This window comes from Pleurodeles waltl, chromosome 6 (genome assembly GCF_031143425.1).
Source record: "Pleurodeles waltl isolate 20211129_DDA chromosome 6, aPleWal1.hap1.20221129, whole genome shotgun sequence".
NCBI lineage: Eukaryota > Metazoa > Chordata > Amphibia > Caudata > Salamandridae > Pleurodeles > Pleurodeles waltl.
Window position 1 is genome coordinate 1,674,725,405 of NC_090445.1, and position 20,550 is coordinate 1,674,745,954.

General features: G+C 47.4%; 1 protein-coding gene across 2 annotated transcripts in view; it reads left to right on the forward strand.

The window, feature by feature from the left end:
• LOC138301329 (carboxyl-terminal PDZ ligand of neuronal nitric oxide synthase protein-like) overlaps positions 1-20,550 on the forward strand; it is a 465,684-nt gene that overhangs the window by 122,464 nt on the left and 322,670 nt on the right. For both annotated transcript variants that reach the window (XM_069241686.1, XM_069241685.1), the window contains exon 7: positions 74-234. In XM_069241686.1, the coding sequence (XP_069097787.1) occupies positions 74-234 (161 nt within the window). The remainder of the gene's footprint in view (positions 1-73; positions 235-20,550) is intronic.

The following is a 20,550-nucleotide window of genomic DNA, read 5'->3' on the forward strand; positions in this document are numbered from 1 at the left end:
ATGAGGCACAGAAGATAGTTTCAAAGTTTTGCTGATTTTGTTTAATTTTTGTTTTGTTTTTGGTTTCTTAAAGTTCGTCAGTTGACGGGAGCAGAAACTGAGGACACAAATCACGCTGACGTTGAGTGCAATACCTTGTGCCTGTCTGACCTGGGGAGCCTACAGCCATCGTCATCCATTTCGGACTTGGACATCCTGAAAACTGTGCAGCTGCTGAAGGAGAGGAGTGGCCCGGTAATGATTGACACGACACACGCGCATGCGCCCTGGGGGTGTTACGCTTTGGCCCTTGTTAGGAGTCTCCCTGAGCTGTATCACCCACGGGAATGCCACTTTGGTTGGTTCTGAATTGCCCGGTGTTCCTGCACCCAGGATTACCTACAGTTCCTGGCCATTGAGTTACAAATGCTAAATTCATCCTTCATTTCCTCCTAAAGTATGGTGTTTAGTGCTGAAGGATTTAACAGCAATAATGAGGCCTGGCTGCTACATTCTAGCTCCTCGGTGCTTCTAGCCAGATTTTGTGATTTTTGGTGATTGAATATGGGTCATTGTGCTAGCTAGGGTGACCAGATTTTGAGGAGCAGAAACCTGGACAGGTCAGACATAAAAGAAGGACTAAAGACTTTACTCTCACTTTTATATCTGGCCTGTCCCGTTTTTTTGCGTAGCTTTGTGAATATATGTGTGTGGGAGGACACACGCACACACATATATATTTACAAGACTATATATATATATATAAAATTAGCTATGGCTTGACCTTCCGCCCTGCACCCCCATCCCACCCCCCACCAGCCTCTCTCTGCCCCCCACTCTGCCTCTCTGCTGGGAACAGACAGGGGACTGTGTTGCCTGATAGTAACAAATAAATTACTTAAATTATTTCATACTTTGTAGGTGTCTTTAACTTATCCTTCCCTAGATGATCTGACTTTTGTCCCAAAAACCGGGACATTTATTTAAAATTAAGAGAAGCGTCGGGACACTGGGACAGTCCTCTAAAAACCGGGACTGTCCGGGGAAATCCTGGACGTCTGGTCACCCTACATTGTGCCCCAGTTTCCTGGCCAGGTACTCTCCGGTACGGAGTACCTGCACTTCTTCAATTTGAAAGGGAGAGTATATCCGCACTTGTCAGCTCTGATCCCATACATTTAATGGGAGAGTACCTGCAGTTCTAAGGAACAAACAGGTATTCTAAAGACTGAGTGCCTCGACTTCTGCTTTTCCATTTAAAGCACTGCACGTAACAAACACGTTTGCTTATTCTGAGTATTTTTTAAGGTCAGTCTTCGCTGACAAACTGAAGCAAAGGCCTCGACGCTTCCTGCTACCTGGGTTTCTGTTCCTTTCTTTCATGAGAACCGGGGAACCTTTGCTTGTTCTCATCAGCGGCTCCGCTCCCTCCGCGTTCACATTTTTGCTTTTGTGGTTCTTCTGCACTATAAATAATGTTCAGATTTGCATCACGAATGGCATAACGTGCCAAAACACCCCGCATCATGGCGCTTGTGGTGTTCCTTCATTGATTTAGGAAGTAGTCACCATTTGCAGGAAGCAGTAGTTCATACCGTGCACCTGTACTTGTACTTATGCTTTCATTTACTAGAATCTCTCAACAATTGCGGACTGTGATAAAGAAACACCTTTTGTCACGCAAGCAACTAAACACGCTCCAGAGTGTTACACGCTCACTGCTGACATCTGTCAGCTGATGTTCCTAGGTGATTTCGTGTCATCAGCACAGCCCTAGGTCTGCGAATTTATTTATCCAAGCAGTGCATATCGGGAATTGTAGTTCTCGTTAATCTTTATTGAGCCAATTGGACTAAAATTCTTAATAAAATTGTTTTGTTGAAGACTACGTTATGGTGACACTGAGGACAGGGGCAACTTTAGTAAATACTTAGGCCCATAGGTGTCAATCCGGGCAGGGGAAACTCGGTGTTTCATCTTTAAAGATGTAGTATTTGAGTACGTCTAAGTTTGGTAACTCAGCTCTTCACAGCCCTTCGAAGTGCAAATCCGCAATTGCCTTGTAAAAAAGCACTGAACATAGTATCCTGGTTGGATATGTGTGACATCACAACTGTACAGTTGTGGCACAATCGCACAGTAGTGATGTCTTGCGCTATAATGCACATACAAAAAGGTACCTCCACCTAAAACACTTGTTGGCACCAAAAAGACAGCCAATGAGCCGTCTGTAAGACAAATGACGTGTCCGGTGCCTCTTACGTCAATGAGCAGAGCTGCCAACCAGACCACATATCCCGCCAGCACCCCCAGCGCTCCTCTGTTCTCCTAATAACACACTGAAGGCCAAACCATTCTCCGGTGTTGCACTGACAGTAGCTGGTGTGTACGTCATCCAGTGGACAATTCACCCTCAAAAACCAAAATCCACCCTTTCTCAATCATGCCGCATGTCCTGCCGTCTTCTAGTGTCAATAATTGCTTCAGAGGTAGAATATTATTGCCTTTTATTGTTCTATGCAGTAATTTACTCCAATTAAGTAAGAGTGTGATGTCACTTCAGCTTTCGGTGACTTGAGTTTGACAGAACAGAGATCTCTCCTGTGACATGGGTCACGACAGTACATAGTTGGTGACATGCTAATCTACATATGACAACTTGTTTTTTTATGTAGTACGTATTACTACCATTTCTAGGTGTTGTAAGTAAGAGGTGCTACTCTCATCCATGGGAATGAAACTCAGTTTATTGACCTCAGAAAGATGAAGGCTCTAACTGGTCCTGCCTGGATTCGAACTGCTGACCCAGAGCTCACACGTGTTGGTAAGGTTCAACAAGAGAGAGCTGGGTCATCCCTAGAGTTAACCTGTGCCGGTTGGTATTTACTTCAGCACTTGCTGTAACCAGGTACTCACTGTCTACAACCAGTAGAAAAATTGTGTCTGGGCGAGTGTGTGTGTGGCTGTAGCGAGTTCTGGTCATCGGCTGCCTTGTAACACACCCGGCCCACCAGATACCTGGAGGGCCGACTGTAAGCTGTTACACTGCCTGTAATCACCATAGACCGAAAATACAGTTAGTAACAAATGCACAGAACCGTGCTCAAGCTCACAACTAATTGCCTAGCACAAACCCTGACCAGTAACCTTAGCAGTGACGCGCCTCAAGAAAGCAGTCTTTGGGGCACAGAATCCGTTTTTAAGAGTACTAACAGCCCACTTATGTCCCAGGACCCAGCTAACCCACCAATCACTGAGTGTGTGTACCTTCAGCTGTGACACTATGCAGCGCTTCTATGCCTTTTAGTTAAGATAGCGCTATAAAAATACCACTTTATAAATGTATGCATGAATTTAAAGCTACACACTCTACCGTGAAATGCTTTTAATAAATCAGAAATGTAATATGCTCTCATCTACAATGTTACCTTTTTTTTGTTCATTAGAAACCATTTTACTTTTGGAAGTAGGGAGTAAAATTCACACAAAACCGGATCTTACCCAGAGCCCTGATCACACCCAGTTTCAGTAAAGATGCAGTGATGTCTCCTAGAGACCATAGGTAAAGGCCCGAGTAACTTTACCCCGGCAAACTCCTGCAGAGGGACATGCACCGAGGTCAGCTTTCCTAGTTCTGTTGGAGTAGTTAAAAGAGCCATCGTGGATACTAAGAAGCCATCAGCAGTAACCTCGAAAGACTGTTCTGCGTCTTGCTAAATGTACATCATTGTGGGCCGGTGAATCTCATGCACGCATAGGAGCTCTCCTTATAGGAAGTCACGACAAAGACACTCCACCCTCCCTCCTGGATGCAGGTGCACACAATAACTGCTGTGGTGACACTCCTGTGCGTACTGGTAGCATCGTCACGTGTCCTGGATCCCACACTTGGACACAGTTGGGAACTGGCCTTCTGTGTGGGATATTGTGCGAGGGCACACCAAACCTACTGCTAGCATTCTATGTTCTCACATTGTGTAGTTGCACCTCTACTCTTTCACTGCATTATGGTAGACACAGGTCAGTTTACTCCATCTGCCTTTCCAAACACCGGTATGCCCGGTCATGTCGGAAATCTGCTGAGAATTGTTTCCTGATTTCACCCAATCCTAGATTTTTAGCTGAACTACTATTTAAGGTTCACACTCTAAGTTTTACGTTCCAAGTTACACAGTTAATCACGTTACTGAAACACATCTTCCAAGCATTGCTGTGGCACGGGTTTTGCACGTGGGCTCAGTTAACCTTTTTCGTGGGTTTTTGGTCGATTTTTCTACTGTGTGATGCCAAGTACTGGGGTTTCACTCCATGGTCTGGTAAGCGTTGGCCAGTTGGGGTTGTGTAGGCGGTGAAGCACGGTGCCAAATGCAAAAACTATAGAACACGTCCAGTTAGGAGAAGTTGAATTTCTGAAGTGGCAATCACTAATTAATGTGCTGAACCATCCCTACATCTGTCCGCAATAAGAGTTGTCTACAAAAAAACATTAAAAAAAAAAAAAATTATATTTTATATTTTGTAGGACACTAATATGCCAAGTTCAATGGATGAGGTGAGGGCAGGGAGACTGAAATGCAGGATACTTCCAGTTTCCAGGTTTTGGATGGAAAAAGTATTTGCTGTTTATCACTTCTGGTGTAGAAGGTTGCAGTGTGAGATTATCTCACCAGGAGCAGTCTCTATATTACCATGGAACAGGGGAACCAAGGACTACTAGCAGGCCAGCTTAGCCAATTTCATCCACTAGAAAGGTGTGTAATATTGGATGCAGGCTGTAATCGATTCATTTGCCTCCCGTTGATGCTGTACTCACAATGGTAATGACCCTTTCTTTTATTGGTGGATGGAGGAGGGCTTTGATGATTGGTTTATGTGATAGAATGCTCATGTGTTAGAGGCCAGCCTTCCTGGAGAGATGGTACACTGTGTAGCAAGCTCACCAACCATACATTTATGCCCTCTTGTAAGGTTCTACACTAGTCCAGTTTCGCCAAGAGGAGAATGAGGATGGTTGTGGCCTGAGTGTGTGTATTATGACAAAATATTAACCAGTGTGAACCCATGCAATTACAAACGTCATCACGCCAGTCAGGATCCCTAGAAGGCTTTGTAAGATGCTTCTTCAGCCTTGTTGCCTTTTCCTCATTAAGACCATCAAGTGATGGAAAGATGTTGATGCGTTATCCTCTCAAGATTCACTTTTGAGGACTTGTTCCAAGTTAGTGAACACATCTCTCAAGCCTCTTGGCTTTCCCTTTGCGGCTTTGTCACTCCTTTTGACCGGATCCTGGGGCACAAAATACATTTTTGGTTAGCTCCTGTCTTTTGTGTGAGTGCGTTTAGCAATAAGGTGATATATGGATAAACAATATGTCCAAATAAAAAGACTTCTTCAACTTATAATTCAAAATTTGAGTTATTCTTGTTTTGAGAAATTTAAAAGCGTGTATATTTATATTGAGTGCCCCATAGATATTTTTTTCAAATTAATTAATGTACCCCACTAATAGGTATCTGGCGTCTAAGAGCTGCAGCTAAGACGATGGGCTGTGTTACATACCTACCCCGAATAGGATGCATTTATACCGGTATTGACAGCAACGAGGAGATGTTCTTTTTGGATGTACAGCAATTAAATCTTCCAAGTTAATTTGGGAGGGGAGGTTACAGAATGGATGAGGTATATGGTAGCCAACTACAGGTGCGGCTCGTGGGAGGGAAGAGGGGCAGTGTGGCATGTGGCGGAGGGGGGCTGGACAGGGGGTGGGGGGAGGAGAGACCCAAACAAATAGTTAATAATACAAAAAGAAAACGTACCTTTGTTCTGTGCCGCAGCGGCGCCACACTGCTCCATCCGCTAAGTCTTGCATTGCAGGCACAGGCTCCCAGCCAGCCCTGCGGCCAATCCTGACGCTGCTCAGAGCAGCATCAGGATTGGCTGGGAGCACCCACACAGAGCGCTCCCTGGCAGACTGGGAGCCTCCTGTGCCTGCTCTTTACAGCCCGGCAACGTGGTGCTGGTCTGGAGAGAGCACAGTGCGCCGAGACGGCTGGCCAAACATACATGTGCACTGACGGGGAGTGCGGTGCACACCCCCTCTGACCTGTTACGTCTGTGGCCCCTCCCATTTTATAGTACAAACATAATGAGCGGAGTTTATTATGTTTTTACTGTAAAAGTTTTGCTGCTGGCGAGAGGGCAACACTCCTCTGCCATTGCGAAGGAGTCTCCCCCTGGCCAAGTATAGGATAAGTTTGAGTCATGTGCATATTCGGATTCTTGAAATTGTGCTTTGAGGTGTGTTCACTGTTCGAGTTTGAATGACCATTGAATATTTCAGACCCATTGCCTCTCGTTTTCCAGATTCTGTTTTGAGTGATGAGTTTCTTGCTATTTGGTGTGAAGTCATTTAGGGCAATATGGCGGCAGAAAGTTAGGCTGTGTTCTGGATAAGGTAGTTTAGGGCAGTGGTTCCCAACCTTTTCACTTCTGTGGACCCCCACTTCATCAATAATGAAACCCGGGGGCCCCCACTGAATCATTATTGGAATCTGGGGACCACCTTCTGAGTCATTACTGAAAGCTGGGGACCTAATCTGTTAATATTAGTTATTTTTCTAAGCAGTTGCAGACCCCCTGAAGAGGTTTTGCGGACCTTAGGGGTTCCTGGACCACAGGTTGGGAACCACTGGTTTAGGGGATAATTTTAGGATTTATTTTAGGCGTTGTGGTTGAGTGGGACATAGTGGTCTCTGTGTTTGTGGCTATTGAAGGGAATATGCTTTTTTGTTTAAGGGTTCTGCCTGTGCTCTGTTGTGCCATGTTGGTATAACACAACCTTCACCAATTGCTTGGCTTCTTGGCGCTGTAAGAAATTTCAGATAATTTTCTGCAGATGGTGCATTTGGCCATTGTCCTGGTCTCTCCAGACATGAGTTTTTCAACCGTCCTTTGGACCATCCGTTTTCTGACTCCTACTCTGTGTGAGCTCGATATTTCAGTAGGTTTTTGCCGGCGGCCTGGCTCCCGCTGCCAGCGGCTGGGGGTGGCGGCATGCTGCGTCCGGTTGGAGGAACATGGGCTCGGATTTCCGTTGTTTGCCTTGATTTATTTCCATTGTAACCCTGTAATCCCAAAATAAAAATAAACCTAGTTTCTTTTGGAGAAGCATATCATTCTGTTATATTCAAAACGCGCAATTACTGTGATCCATAATTTAGGAAACGTGCTATCACCAGGGATGTACCCTGTAATTTGAGAATGCTGCCTTCTCCTCCATGCAGCAGCGATTCTAAAATTATCTTCACCAACATTTTCATAAATATGAAATGAGTATGAAGGGAAGCGCTTGGGGGGGGGGGGCGGGGAGGAGGCGAGGGTTGGGGGTTATGATAAGAAGTCTGTCTATCTTCGGGGACATCTAGAAACGCGTTTTTTTATTTTTTATTGTGTGTTTCGGGGGGGGGGGGGGTGGTTACAAGGTATCTGCATATGTATGCGTGGCGGAGAGCCATCTGCGAGATGTCACTTTCTGAATTAGAGGCAGGCTCGATTGTGGGGGCGCCACCGACCATAGGCGTGTTTCCTGCCCGCAGATCTCCCATGGCGATGCTCGACACTAGTCTTCAGGAGATGAAGATGTGAGCTGTACTGGGTCAAGGAAGAGAAGCGATTCTCGACTGACAGTCTCCTTAGCGGTCTAAACGTTCAAGAACTCTCAACCTAAAATACTCTGCTTTTCACAGTGTCAAAATTATGAAAAGCACTGGCAAAGCAAATAGGTCTGTCCTTAGCAAACCAGCAATGTTTTTGTATTTATTTAATCTTTGTGCAAAAAATAAAATAAAAAAAAATAAAGCAAAATGAATTTTAAAATAAATAAATGTAGTAAAAAAATTCTGGCATCGAGGTTTTGGGCACGTTTTGAAAAAAACAAGTCAAAAGGTGACTCATTGCAAAAGTAAATTTTGCCACGGTCGTGCAAAAAATCACAAACAATACTTGCATACATTACTGAGGAACGTTTGTTCAGCTCTCTGCATCCGTTGGTGTCTTCAGCTGCTATTTAGGTTTTGCTTAATCTTGCCATAGAATGTATCACGGGGCAGTTGGTCAGCCCGCTTCAGCCATTAGCTCTCTTCCACAGCGGGTGAGTGCATGTCATCTGATCGCATGTGCACTGCACCCTCTGTACTTGTGTGCACGCTCATCACTGGGGGGCCCCAACAACATCTTTCAGTTCTTCCCATTTCCTTCCATTCTTTCAGTTTCTTTCCTTTCTTTTAAGATCTCACCCATGACAGCGCATGCGCAAGCACATGCTCTCTCCCTTGCAAGAGATATTGTTTCTCACCAGGGGCTTGGATCCTGCCTACTGCTCACTATTCATTGGCTTTACTGTCACTCTTATTTGCTGCTTTATAATTGGCTAGTGTGTGCCGGCTTCACTTCCTCCTTATTCGTGTGGAGCATGGACCGAGTACTGATTGCTTCATCTTTATTATTGTACTTCCATTGCTATCGCTGTGGTTGAGATATGATTTTTCTTTTTATTCAGTTTACTGTTGTGTTGCTTGTTCATTTCCACCTGCCTTGGCTTTGTACCTTCTTCCCTTCCACCCCCACTTTCCCGCTGTCCATGTTGCTTATTCCCTCTGACCATCCATTGTCTGTGTTTCTTATTCCCTCACAGTGACCACACTGCCATTGTCCGTGTTGCTTATTCCCTACCAACCCCCAGCCTCCTGTTGTCTGTTGTTCCTCACTCCACCTGCCATTTCATTGCATCCTACCATCCCTCCTGTTGTCCTTGTGTCCCTTACCTCCCACCCTCTCTCCCATTGTCTGTATTGCCACCCCCACCCGCTCTAAGGAACAAAAAAAGGCACTATGATAGGGTCTGCACTGGCTGCGACATAGCACTTGTTTTCTAACATTTGGCTATGCTGCTGTATAACATGCCTAAAACACATTGGCAAAGCCAGTATATCTTGCGTTGGCTAGACCTATTGGCTTAGCCAGTGCTTGTTTCTATATTTTTAGACCACATTATTTGTTTAAACGTGTTCTCAGATTTCAGTAATTCAACACCAATAATGCATTTTCTTTCCACCAATAGAAACTTATTTTCTCTTGATGTGCAGTGAAACTGAAAAAGCTTTCTATACCTGTCCCACGCGCACCTGTTTGCTAGGGAGCATAGGTACAGTGTAATTAAAGTTATGCGATTGTTCATTTTTTTTAAATGTAGATTTTTTAGTACAAGGTTCTAGATGTCACACTTAGCGGCATGCTCTCTTTTTGTTTTATTCTTTTTACTTTTGGGGCATATTCTGTTAACATTACCAGGCTGTCGGGGACTTTTTTTCCACCCACAGTTAGGTGGTTGAAAAGCTGAGCTGTCTCATAAGGATTCACAACTGATCTGCAGATGCATTAACCCTTTAACCTCTTCGCAGCCAAGGACGTAACTGTTATGTCCTTGGCTGCGGCGCTGAGGCACTAAGGACATATGTAACCGTTACGTCCTGGGACCGGCTCATAGGGGGAGCGCTAGTACTCCCCTTTTGAGCCGGTTATGCCCACACCTCGCTTCCAGGGTGGATCGGTGGAGAAATGCTTATGCATTTCTCCTCCGATCACATGGAGGGGCCGGGAAAGGCATCAAAGGAAAGGAAAGGCCTTTCCTTTCCTTTGATGTCTTTCTCAGCATTTCTGCTGCCCGATTGCATCGCGATCGGGCAGCAGAAATGCCCACTAGACACCAGGGAGGTTTTTTTTGTTTTTTTGTTATGGACATGAGGGGAGCAGGGGGCCAAATTATTTTTAGGCCATTTCTCCCCCCCTTAGGGAAACCCCTAGACACCAGGGATATATATATATTTTTTTTGTTTACCTTATTCTTTTATATATGGGGCGCGACCCGTTAGGCAAGGGTCACTCCCCTGGGGAGCAAATTGTATTTGGGCCTATTTTTATTAAGCCAGTCTGCCCCCAAGGGGGGCAGGAACCACTAGACACCAAGGATTTTTATTTTTTTAGGTCAGTTTCACAAAAGGGGAGCGACCCCTTACACAAGGGTCGTTCTCCTTGGGGGCAAATTTAAATTTATTTTAGGCCTTAGATCGGCCTATTTTTATTAGGCCAATCTGCCACCTAGGGGGGCAGAAACCACTAGGCACCAGGGATATATATATATATTTTTTTGCACCAGTTTCACGCAAGGGGAGCGACCCCTTAGGCAAGGGTCGCTCCCCTGGCAGGGGGGTGTGGGGGGGAATTTATTTTAGGCCTTTTCTGCTCCCCTTGGGGGCAGATCGGCCTATTTCTATTAGGCCGATCTGCCCCTGGGTGGGGCAGAAACCACTTAGGCACCAGGAATTGGTGTGTGTGTATGTGTGTGTTTTGTTTGGGGGGGGCAGCCCCTTGGGCAAGGGTCGCTCCCCATGGGGGCACATTACTGTTGGCCAGACCTGCCCCTTTGGGGGCAGAACGGCCTATTTTTGGAAGGCCCACCAGAAACCAGGAAAGATTTTTTTTCCAAAATAAGAGGGTGGGGGTATGACCATACCCCCACCCCAAATAAACGGGGCCAAAGTTGTTCTGCCCACCAGTGGGCAGATGGGGCAATTACCCCTGATACACACCGGGGGGGGGGGGGGGGCAGAAAGTCTACTAGATGCCAGGGAATACAAAAAAAAAAGAGGGTGGCTACCAACCAGTATGGGCCTGGTTATGCCCCCACCGCAACTGAAGGGGGTAACTGTCTTTCAACTCTCCCCCGCACACTAAAACATCTTATCCCACGGCAAGCAAGAGGACATTTGATTATTTTGGCTTTTGGTTTTACATTTGGGCCATGAGAGCTTGGCTAACTCTCAAAATTGTCCTACTTGGAATGGTGAGGGCTGCACTTTTTGGACTCTGGGACGCTGCCATGTAGAAAAATCCACAAGACCTAGACACATCTGAAACTAAACATCTGGGTGAGTCCAGGGTGGTGTGCTTCACATGCACCCCGCACCCTTTTCTTACCCACAGTGCCCTGCAAACCTCCAACTTTGCTGTAAATCACACATTTTTTCTCCATTTTTGTGATCAAACCTTCCGGAATCTGCAGGAATCCACAAAATTCCTACCACCCAGCATTGTCTCATGTATACCGATAAAAATTCTGCCCCAGTTGTCAACCTAAAAATGTTTTTTTTCCAACTGCCCTTTTGGACCCACTTTGGTTCCCCCTCAGTTTCAATATGTTTTTGGATCTTCCCTGTCACAGGCACTTGGCCCACCTACACAAGTGAGGTATCATTTTTACCGGGAGACTGAGGGGAACATTGGATGGTAGGAAATATGGGGAAAATGTAATTCTTTTAGCTAAATTTGAGGTTTGCTGAGGATTCTGGGTAAGAAAACACCGGGGGATCCTCGCAAGTCACATGTCCTTGGACTCCCTCAGGCGTCTAGTTTTCAGAAATGTCTGGGTTTGGTAGTTTTCCCTGTATGGCTGCTGAGCCCAGGACCAAAAACGCAGGTGCCCCCGCAAAAACAGGTAGTTTTGTATTTGATAATTTTGATGTGTCCAGATAGTGTTTTGGGTCATTTCGTTTCGTGGGCGCTAGGCCTACCCACACAAGTGAGGTACCATTTTTGTCGGGAGACTTGGGGGAACGTTGGGTGGAAGGAATTTTGTGGCTCCTCTTAGATTCCAGAACTTTCTGTCCCCAAAATATAAGGAAAAAGTGTTTTTCTGGCCAAATTTTGAGGTTTGCAAATTATTCTGGATAGCAGAACCTGGTGAGAGCCCCACAAGTCACCTCATCCTGGATTACCCTAGATGTCTTGTTTTAAAAAATGTACAGGTTTGGTAGGTTTCCCTAGGTGCCGGCTTGGCCAGAAGCCAAAATCTACAGCTAGGGAGTTTGCAAAAAACACGTCAGATTTCAATATAAAAATGTGATGTGTCCATGTAGCATTTCCTGTCGCGAGCATTAGGCCTACCCACGCAAGTGAGGTACTATTTATATCGGGAGACTTGGGGGAACACAGAATAGGAAAACAAGTGTTATTGCCTGTGGTCTTTCTCTACGTTTTTTCCTTCCAAATGTACGACAGTGTGTAAAAAAGAACGTCTATTTGAGAAATGCCCTGTAATTCATATGCTAGTATGGGCACCCCGGAATTCAAAGGTGTGCAAATAACCACTGCTTGTCAACACCTTATCTTGGGCCCATTTTGGAAATACAAAGGTTTTCTTGATACCGATTTTTCACTCTTTATATTTCAGCAAATGAATTGCTGTATACCCCGTGTAGAATGAAAACCCATTGCAAGGTGCAGCTCATTTATTGGCTCTGGGTACCTAGGGTTCTTGATTAACCTACAAGCCCTATATATCCCCCCAACCAGAAGAGTCCAGCAGACGTAACAGTATATTGTTTAAAAAATCTGACTTCGCAGGAAAAAGTTACAGAGTAAAATGTGGAGAAAAATGGCAGTTTTTTTTCACCTCAATTTCAATATTTTTTTATTTCAGCATTTATTTTCTGTAGGAAACCCTTGTATGATCTACACAAATGACCCCTTCCTGCATTCAGAATTTTGTTTACTTTTCAGAAATGTTTAGCTTTCTGGGAACCAGCATTTTTTTCACACCCATTTCTGTCACTAACTGGAAGGAGGCTGAAAGCACAAAAAAATAGTAACAATGGGGTATGTCCCAGTAAAATCCCAAAATTGTAATGAAAAATGGGGTTTTCTGATTCAAGTCTGCCTGTTCCAGAAAGCTAGGAAGATGGTAATACACAAGGTGAAACACTCCTGCATCAACTGTTTAGGTACACAGGAATTGGTACATTTCATATATAATATAAACAGAGATACAATTTAAAACAACAACAGTAAACTATGCCACTTGTCAAGAATTACGCTGCCACTCTACAGAGTGGAGGAGGTGCTATGCAGAGAGCTTAAGGAAGAGGAGGGACGCAGGGTGCCCGAACGCACCAAAAGGGCATGATATGCTTGTGGAGCGGAGTCGAGCAATAGTAATGTGAACTGAAGAGTGGGATGGGCCAAGATTCAATAGAAAGGGCGATGAGTGTGTCAAGGACTCCCATGCGCCACCCCTCCATTAGCGCAGCACCGAGCATGAAGGTTGCAACAACCCCAACAACCAACCACAAAGGCACACAACCCTAGAGGAGCACAATTTTATCACATGCATCAATGTCTATGATAATTCTAAGGGGGGGCGTGTGTTGTCCTTGGTCTCCATGCTAACAATGAAGGTATCCCAAATGTCCGATCCACCCTGAACTAGACCTCTTTGCTGTAAATTACGCAGTGTCTGAGCCTCCGCATGGGACTGCTGTAACAAGACTCGCAACCAACTGCCGTGGTTAGGGGGTGTGTGGTGCCTTCCAGTGGGTGGCTATTTGTCGTTTGAATACAATGAATGCTAAATCAATGAACCTATGGAGTTGCTTGTCCTTACTGGCACGATGCCGCAGACATAGCAGACAGGACTCAGGTGTCGTCTGCAGGGCGTGGGCAGTGATGTCAGATACCGCATCAGTAATGCGCTGCCAAGCCACAGATAACGGAGGGCAACTCCACACCATTTGATAGAAATCTGCTAGAGGGTCCGCGCAGCAGGGGCACACTGGGTCCGACTCAGGAAACATACGTTTTATACGAGAGGGAGACAGGTAAGAGTGGTGTAGATAAATAAATTGGGTGTAGTGGAGTCTAGCATTCCGAGAGACATTCCTAACTGAGGAGAGCGCAGACGACCACGCCGCCGAGGACAGAGGCGCGGGTAACGTCTCGTCCCAATGGGATTTAACATGGTCCAAGCCCTGGAGCGCACCCGGCAGCAGTACGGAATACAACCCTGATATCGCTCTTCTTGTGCCACCCATCGAAAGGACCAGTGTGAGGATCTGTGACGACAAAGGCTCAACATCACCCATGCCCCATGTGGAATGAAGTAGGTGTTGTATAGCGCAATATGCAAAAAAGTTACAAGTCGGTATCTTTGCGCTCACCAACGGTTCGTCAAAAGTCAATAATATATTGGCTGAATAAAAGTCCCCAACAGTAACAAGGCCCGCTTCCCTCCAAGGAGACATATTATGATGTGTTAGCAATGTCCGCGCTGCAGGTAGAAGCGTCAGAGGATATAGAGGGGAATATGGTGTGCGGGGACTCCTACCATGAACATACCGTAGCCAGCATGACTTCGCGGCAGCTAGTATAACATTACCGCGTGGAGAGGTTTATCTGACAACCAAGTCAACAGTGGCAATGAAGTCAACGCGTCAGCCAGCATTGCTTTTTCTGCTGTGCGATGTTCATTTAAAAATTGGGTACACCCAAGCCACCCTCGCCCAACGGATTTTGTGTCGGGACGAGGCCGCACCGTGTCTGTCTTTACCCCACACAAAATCTGTCACCATGCCCTGTAGTGTCTTAAAGATTGTGCATGACAAGACAATCGGGAGCGCAGCAAAGTAATAAAGTAGGCGAGGCAGGATGAGCATCTTAGCGATGGAAACTCTTCCCATGGGAGACAAGGGGAGTGCCCCCCAGAAGGGCAGGGAGCCCCGTATGGAGCGAAGAACTCTGCCCAAATTGCCCTCTCTAAGGTCCTCCAAAGAGTGGTATATCTGTATGCCCAGGTATTTAAAGGTGGTATGGCACCATGGCAGGTGATACTCCGGTAGTGCTGACTGGAGCTCCTGGGTGATAGAAGACAGGGGGAAAATGCAGGATTTAGACCTATTTACACACAGGACTCCAAGACTCGACTCACGGATGTCGTGTGATCTCGCAAATAGATCAGAGCATCATGTGCGTACAAGGAGACTGTTATGAGTATGTAATTCTGGTATACCCCATTGCTGTGCATGTGTTCTGAGGTGGGCGGCCAAGGGCTCCATAGCTGTGGCAAACAACAGGGGAGACAGCGGGCATCCCTGTCTAGTGCCCCTGGAGATGGGGAATGGGTTAGAGACAATCTGCCCTGTCTTGACGCGGGCTGACGGATTAGAATATAATGTTCTAATCCATGTTATGAACCCGTCATCAAAGCCCATCGCAGAAAGCGTTTGAAAAAGGAAGTCCCAACTCAACGTGTCAAACTCCTTTTCTATGTCTAACGACAAGGCGACTCCATTATGGTTTGGCACGGATGCGGTGTTATGCAATATGCGGATCAATCTCCTAATGTTCAGGATACCAGGTATGAAGCCTGATTGATCCTCGTGTATCAAATGAGGAATATACGGGAGGAGCCTATTGGCTAATATTTTCCCAAGCACTTTACAATCTGTGTTTAATAGTGAAAGAGGGCGGTATGAGCGTACATCTAGGGGGTCGCGGTCAGGCTTCGAGAGTACCACTATAAAGGGCCTTGCGCATCGAGGACGGCAGCTGTCTACGGGTCTGCGCTTCATTAAACACCTGGAGCATGGGTTGTAGGAGATGGGGTGCCAGAGATACAAAGTACTCAACTGGAAGACCATCTGAACCAGGGGCCTTGTTTCGGGACATCTGGGATAGCGCGAGATGCATCTATTCCAGGCCGATAGGGCCTTTTAATCTGTCTGCCTGTTCCGGGAGCAGGCAGCTCACTTGTAGACAGCTCAAGAAGCCAGCCACTCGTCCCGACGAGGGGGGGGGTATAATTCACGGTAATAGTCGAAAAAAGCTTAGTTAATTCAACTCTTGGGTGTTCACTATCTCTCCAGTGTCCAATCGGATCGCCCCAATGGGCGAGGACTGGGGATTATCGCATATTAACCAAGCCAATAAACGTCCAGCTCTGTCCCCCTCTGCGTATTGTCATGTAATATAATGCCGATAATCATGTTTACTCAGCCTATTGTCGGCTTCCCTATGGCTTGCGCGCAAGGGTCCCCGATGGGAGTCCCCAGCATCAGAAGAGTCTGCATGGTCGGCCTCAACTTCGGCTAGTTCACTCAAGGCCGAATAAGAGTTGGATACAAACTGCGTGGCATTGCGCAGTAGCCGGGAGCGCTCCGCCACTGACTGCAACTTGGTAGGCTTAATCTCAGAGCGAGCCAGACGTCCGCGTCTCCCTTTAGGGGGAGACCATGGTCCCTCTCCTTCCCTCTGTTGCGCGGGCTGGGCAAACCCCTTAGCGTGCAGCCAGGTCCAAGCATCATCCGAAGAGGAGAAAACGTGCACTGCCAAACCATCCTGTACTCGCAGTTTCACAGGAAAGAGAAGGGCATATTTGATATTATGCTCGCGGAGACGTTGTTTCACTGTGTAGAAGGAACCACGCCTTTTTTGGACTTCGGCAGTGAAGTCTGGATAGGCAGATATTGATGCGTTCTCAAACTTTTGTGGGCCCTCCTTGCGGAACAGCTGCAACACCAAGTCTCCTTCACGGTAGATAAGGAAACGAGCTATCAGTGGTCGAGGATGAGCACCCGGCGGCAGAGGCCTGCCTGGCACTCTATGAGCACGTTCTACTGTAAAGAATTTTGGAACTTTGTTTCGTAGAATGGTGTCTGTCAGCCAACACTCCAAGAACAATTCCGCATTGGGGCCCCGGCTCTCTCCAGGAATCCTACCAGGAGTATATTGTTTCACCTCGATCTCCCCTCCACATCTTCAGCCCTACGTCTGAGATCGTCTACCTCCGTGGTTAGTTGGGTCATCTTCTCCTGAAGGGCCTTCACACTGGGGGACAGCTTCGCCATATCGCTCTCCGTTTCAGTCACTCTCTCCGCCAATGCCGGGTGGTCGGTCCGCAGGAGGTTGATGTCCAGTGTAACGGCATCAATCTTCGTCTCAAGAGTGGTTTTGGTATCCAGTATGGCCTGTAACAGCCGCTCAAATTGTGATGTGTGATTGTGCAGGGTGACTTCCATCTGGCGCAACGCCTGGGAGGTCGAGTCTGGGTTCACAGCAGGCGTCCCCGTCGTCTCCATGGTCGTCGCAGGGTTCTTGGCGGGTCTCGTTTTACTCATCCGGCCTCCCTGGCCACGGGTGGACCCCCGGTAGGAGCGCTCAGTTGGGCACGCACCCTCCAGGTCAACCCCGGAGACGAGCGCCCAAGGTGGAGGAGGCAGATGATATATCAAGCAGCTAAGAGGCCTCCAGTAAGTGAACCCCCATGCACGGCGCCAGTGCGCTGATATGTATAGTATAATGTCCCTGTGGAGTAGCACAATGTGAATTTGGGGACAGCACAGAAGCAACCCACCTTAATGCGGTATGAAGGCATCTCAAGGCGATGCTGGAAGGAGAAATTAAGTCTCAGAGTCAGTGCTGCACTAATATTGCCAAGTAGCTCGTACAGCGACTGCCACAATCTAGGGGGCACGGTCCCAGTGTCCCCCCGAGTCCGGCAGACGCTGGTAGTTCCAAGCAGGCGGTCTGTGACGAATATTGCAATGTGGCTGGCAAATCAGGGCCCCAAGATGACGGGCTTAGGACAGAAATCATCAGTCCGGTCCCATATCTGCTATGATAGGATGCTAGAGCAGCAGGAGAGTGAATGGCATCTTCACGCACGCGGGATGGAGCTCATGTGCAGCTATAGATTAAATAGGAGCCTCACGGGCCTTGTGCAGTCCAAGTCGCGGCCCAGAAAGCGCCGCTGAGTCGCTGCCTCACCATATCGGAGCCCTCGCGCTCCCAGCCGTAAACTCTCGTCGCTGCCCCGGCTTCTCCCGCCATGGGGGTCACGACACTTGTGCCTTGTCACCGTAATGTGGAGGGGGTGCCCGGTCCCCACGACGCGCTCTCGCCCAACGTCTAGGGCGGGTGAAGGCCCTCGCACAGGCAGCGCCGGTCGGGGCACCACTCTCTGCGCGTCGAGGGCGCTGCCCAAGTAGTGCGGCTTCGCCGCTCATGTCCAGTGCCGAGACGTTCCCTGGGGCCTTGCTGGAGCAGCAGGGCACACGGCAATCCCCCAGTTGATCGGGGGATGCCTGGATGATGGATGATTAGGTGGCCGGGAGCGGAGCCGCAGAATATGCTGCCGCTCCGGTCGCCATCTTGGACACACACCCCCACAGCAAACCCTTTGTTGATGCCATTATCAGGGGAAAAAAACCACAAGCCGCCTTCTGCAGCCCTTTTTCCCCCTTTAAAAAAATAAAATAAAATTCTTGGTCTCCTTCAGGGGAACCCACAAAGTCGGGGTACCTCTAGAATCCCAAGGATGTTGGAAAAAAAGGATGCAAATTTGGCATGGGTAGCTTATGTGGACAAAAAGTTATGAGGGCCTAAATGCAAACTACCCCAAACAGACAAAAAAAGGCTTGCCACCTGAGGGGGAAAAGGTCTGGCAGCGAAGGGGTTAAGGCTTTAAGTACTGGTAGAGCAGGAGTTGAATTCCTACCCTTTCCTCATTTGTGCTGTCTCTTTGTGTCCCCTTCCCAGTCCAAGTGGGTGAAATGCAGAGTTGTGGGGACAGCGACAGTCCCATTGCCACAGACTTGTTTCCAGTGGCAAAGCAATGTAGAACCCAGAAGACACGCCTGCTGCTTGACCGGGGGGGGGGGGGGAGGGGTGTCTTTTTTTTTTTTGTAACTGTCAGCCACTGGTAGGGTTTCATGCAAAAGAGAACAGCAGACAATAAAATGAAGGCTGTTAGCACAGTCTTGTCCTGGGCCATAGCTTCAAAAGAGGGGGGGTCCTAACACCGCAACCTAAAAATGTTATTCTGTAGTAAATAGTTGGGTACAAGTGCTTTCAGTCGGGTATATTGAAGTCTGACTGATTTCACATGGGATTTTCACATGCACACACTGCCTCTGTTTTGAAGGCCTTAAAAATGTTGATTTGTGTGAAAAAAAATTGTGTTTTAAGTGCATCTGACAATCCACTCTTTCCACTGCTTCTTCAGGCCCTCATGTCCTGCTTCTCATATAATGTGTTTTAAAGAAAATATCCCAGCATGATTGTTGGGAAATCTGAAGCTCACACCACACAAACGCCCCCGGGACTCTTCTCTCTTGCCGAAGCCTGATGACACTGTGTCGGGACTTCATAGCACAGTTGTGCTCGCTGACAGATAACTGACCCACACCAGCTTGAAGTGCACACTCCGGAAACTAGTGTCACAGGAGTACCACTTCGTAAGAGCTTGTTTTGGCTGGAACATATTTTGTTCTTATTTAAAGTGCTTCATCCAGTGCGTCACAAAAGCACTGCTGTGCCCTGACCATCTGCAGTCTGCACGGAGGCTGGACGGAGTCCCCCCCCACCCCCCCTGCAACAGATGCAGGAGCTGTGCACATTCAAATTAAAAGCGTACAAGCAACAGTGCTAACTACTCTGGAGAGGATCTGCCTGAAGTGTGGCAATTTTGAGCCCACGTGAAGTTTTGTATGTAGAATAGGGGTGTGCGGGCAGCTCCGCTGGCGGAGCTAACGGAGTTTTTTTAACTCTGCGTTCCACTTGGAGTGCAGAGTTAGCTAAAAACTCCGCTAACCCTGCCAGTGGAGTGGAGCTCATCCGGTGCGCTCTGAAGCCCAGTTATGGGCTGCACAGCACAAACGCAGGCAGTCTGAGCTTGCCCTGTGCAGCCCGTAACTGGGCTGCAGTGCACACCGGAGCCCAGGAGCAGTGGCCAGAGGGAGAAAGTCGCTGTGGACTTGTCGCTGTCGAACAACGAGGAGAGGAGGACCCCCTGGAAGACCCAGGTAAGTCCTCGTCTCTTTCTTTTGTTGTTGCTTGTTTGTGCACAAACAAGGACTGAAATGGCAGCTTTCGCTGCCTACGGGCCTGGCCTGACTTCAGGCCAGGACCCTAGGCAGCGAAAGAAAGCTGCAGTTTCAGGCCTCTTGTGCACCGGCCCTCCTGAATGCGCCTGATCTCGGAAGCGCTAAGCAGGGTTGGGCCTGGCTAACCAGGCCCGACCCTGCTTAGCGCTTCCGAGATCTGGCACATTCAGGAGGATTCCGCAGGTCACGGAACTCCGCCTCTGCGGAATTCCACAGTTTTTATTCAACACTGCAGAAGTCCGACTCTGTCCGACAGGCCGGTTGTAGAAATGAAAACTTGTTTTCCAAGGAGCGGGCTTACATCAAATAGCTCCCAGATGAAAAAAGTAAAGATCAACAGAAAAACAGTCTGCACTAATGTAGTTCATAGTATAGCTAAACTATTAGAATTGTTGCTGCTTTCTTGTTCTCGGACTCCCTCCAGTGGCTGATTTCTCAAATGCAACCATCTTGAACTGTGTTTTAGCAAAAGCTATAATAATGATTGCTCTCGGCTGAAATCTGTGTTTTCTTTTAATCGGTTTCAATCAAATAATGGAGCTATGGCACAAAATCGCCCAACCATGACCACAATAGAAAAGCCACAACTGACGTCAAATAAAAGACTATAGTCGGTCTTGTTTAGAGCGTACTGGCAGTATGGAGCGTGTGGCTGGTGGTTGTCCCATTCTTGATCATTTATATACGTATGGTCTGTGATATGACTGATCTGGAAGTTGAGCAAATTTTCTATAGGGGAGAAAAACACAAGGGACGCTATCTTATAATGCGTCAATACGGCACCTTGTATTATAGTATCAG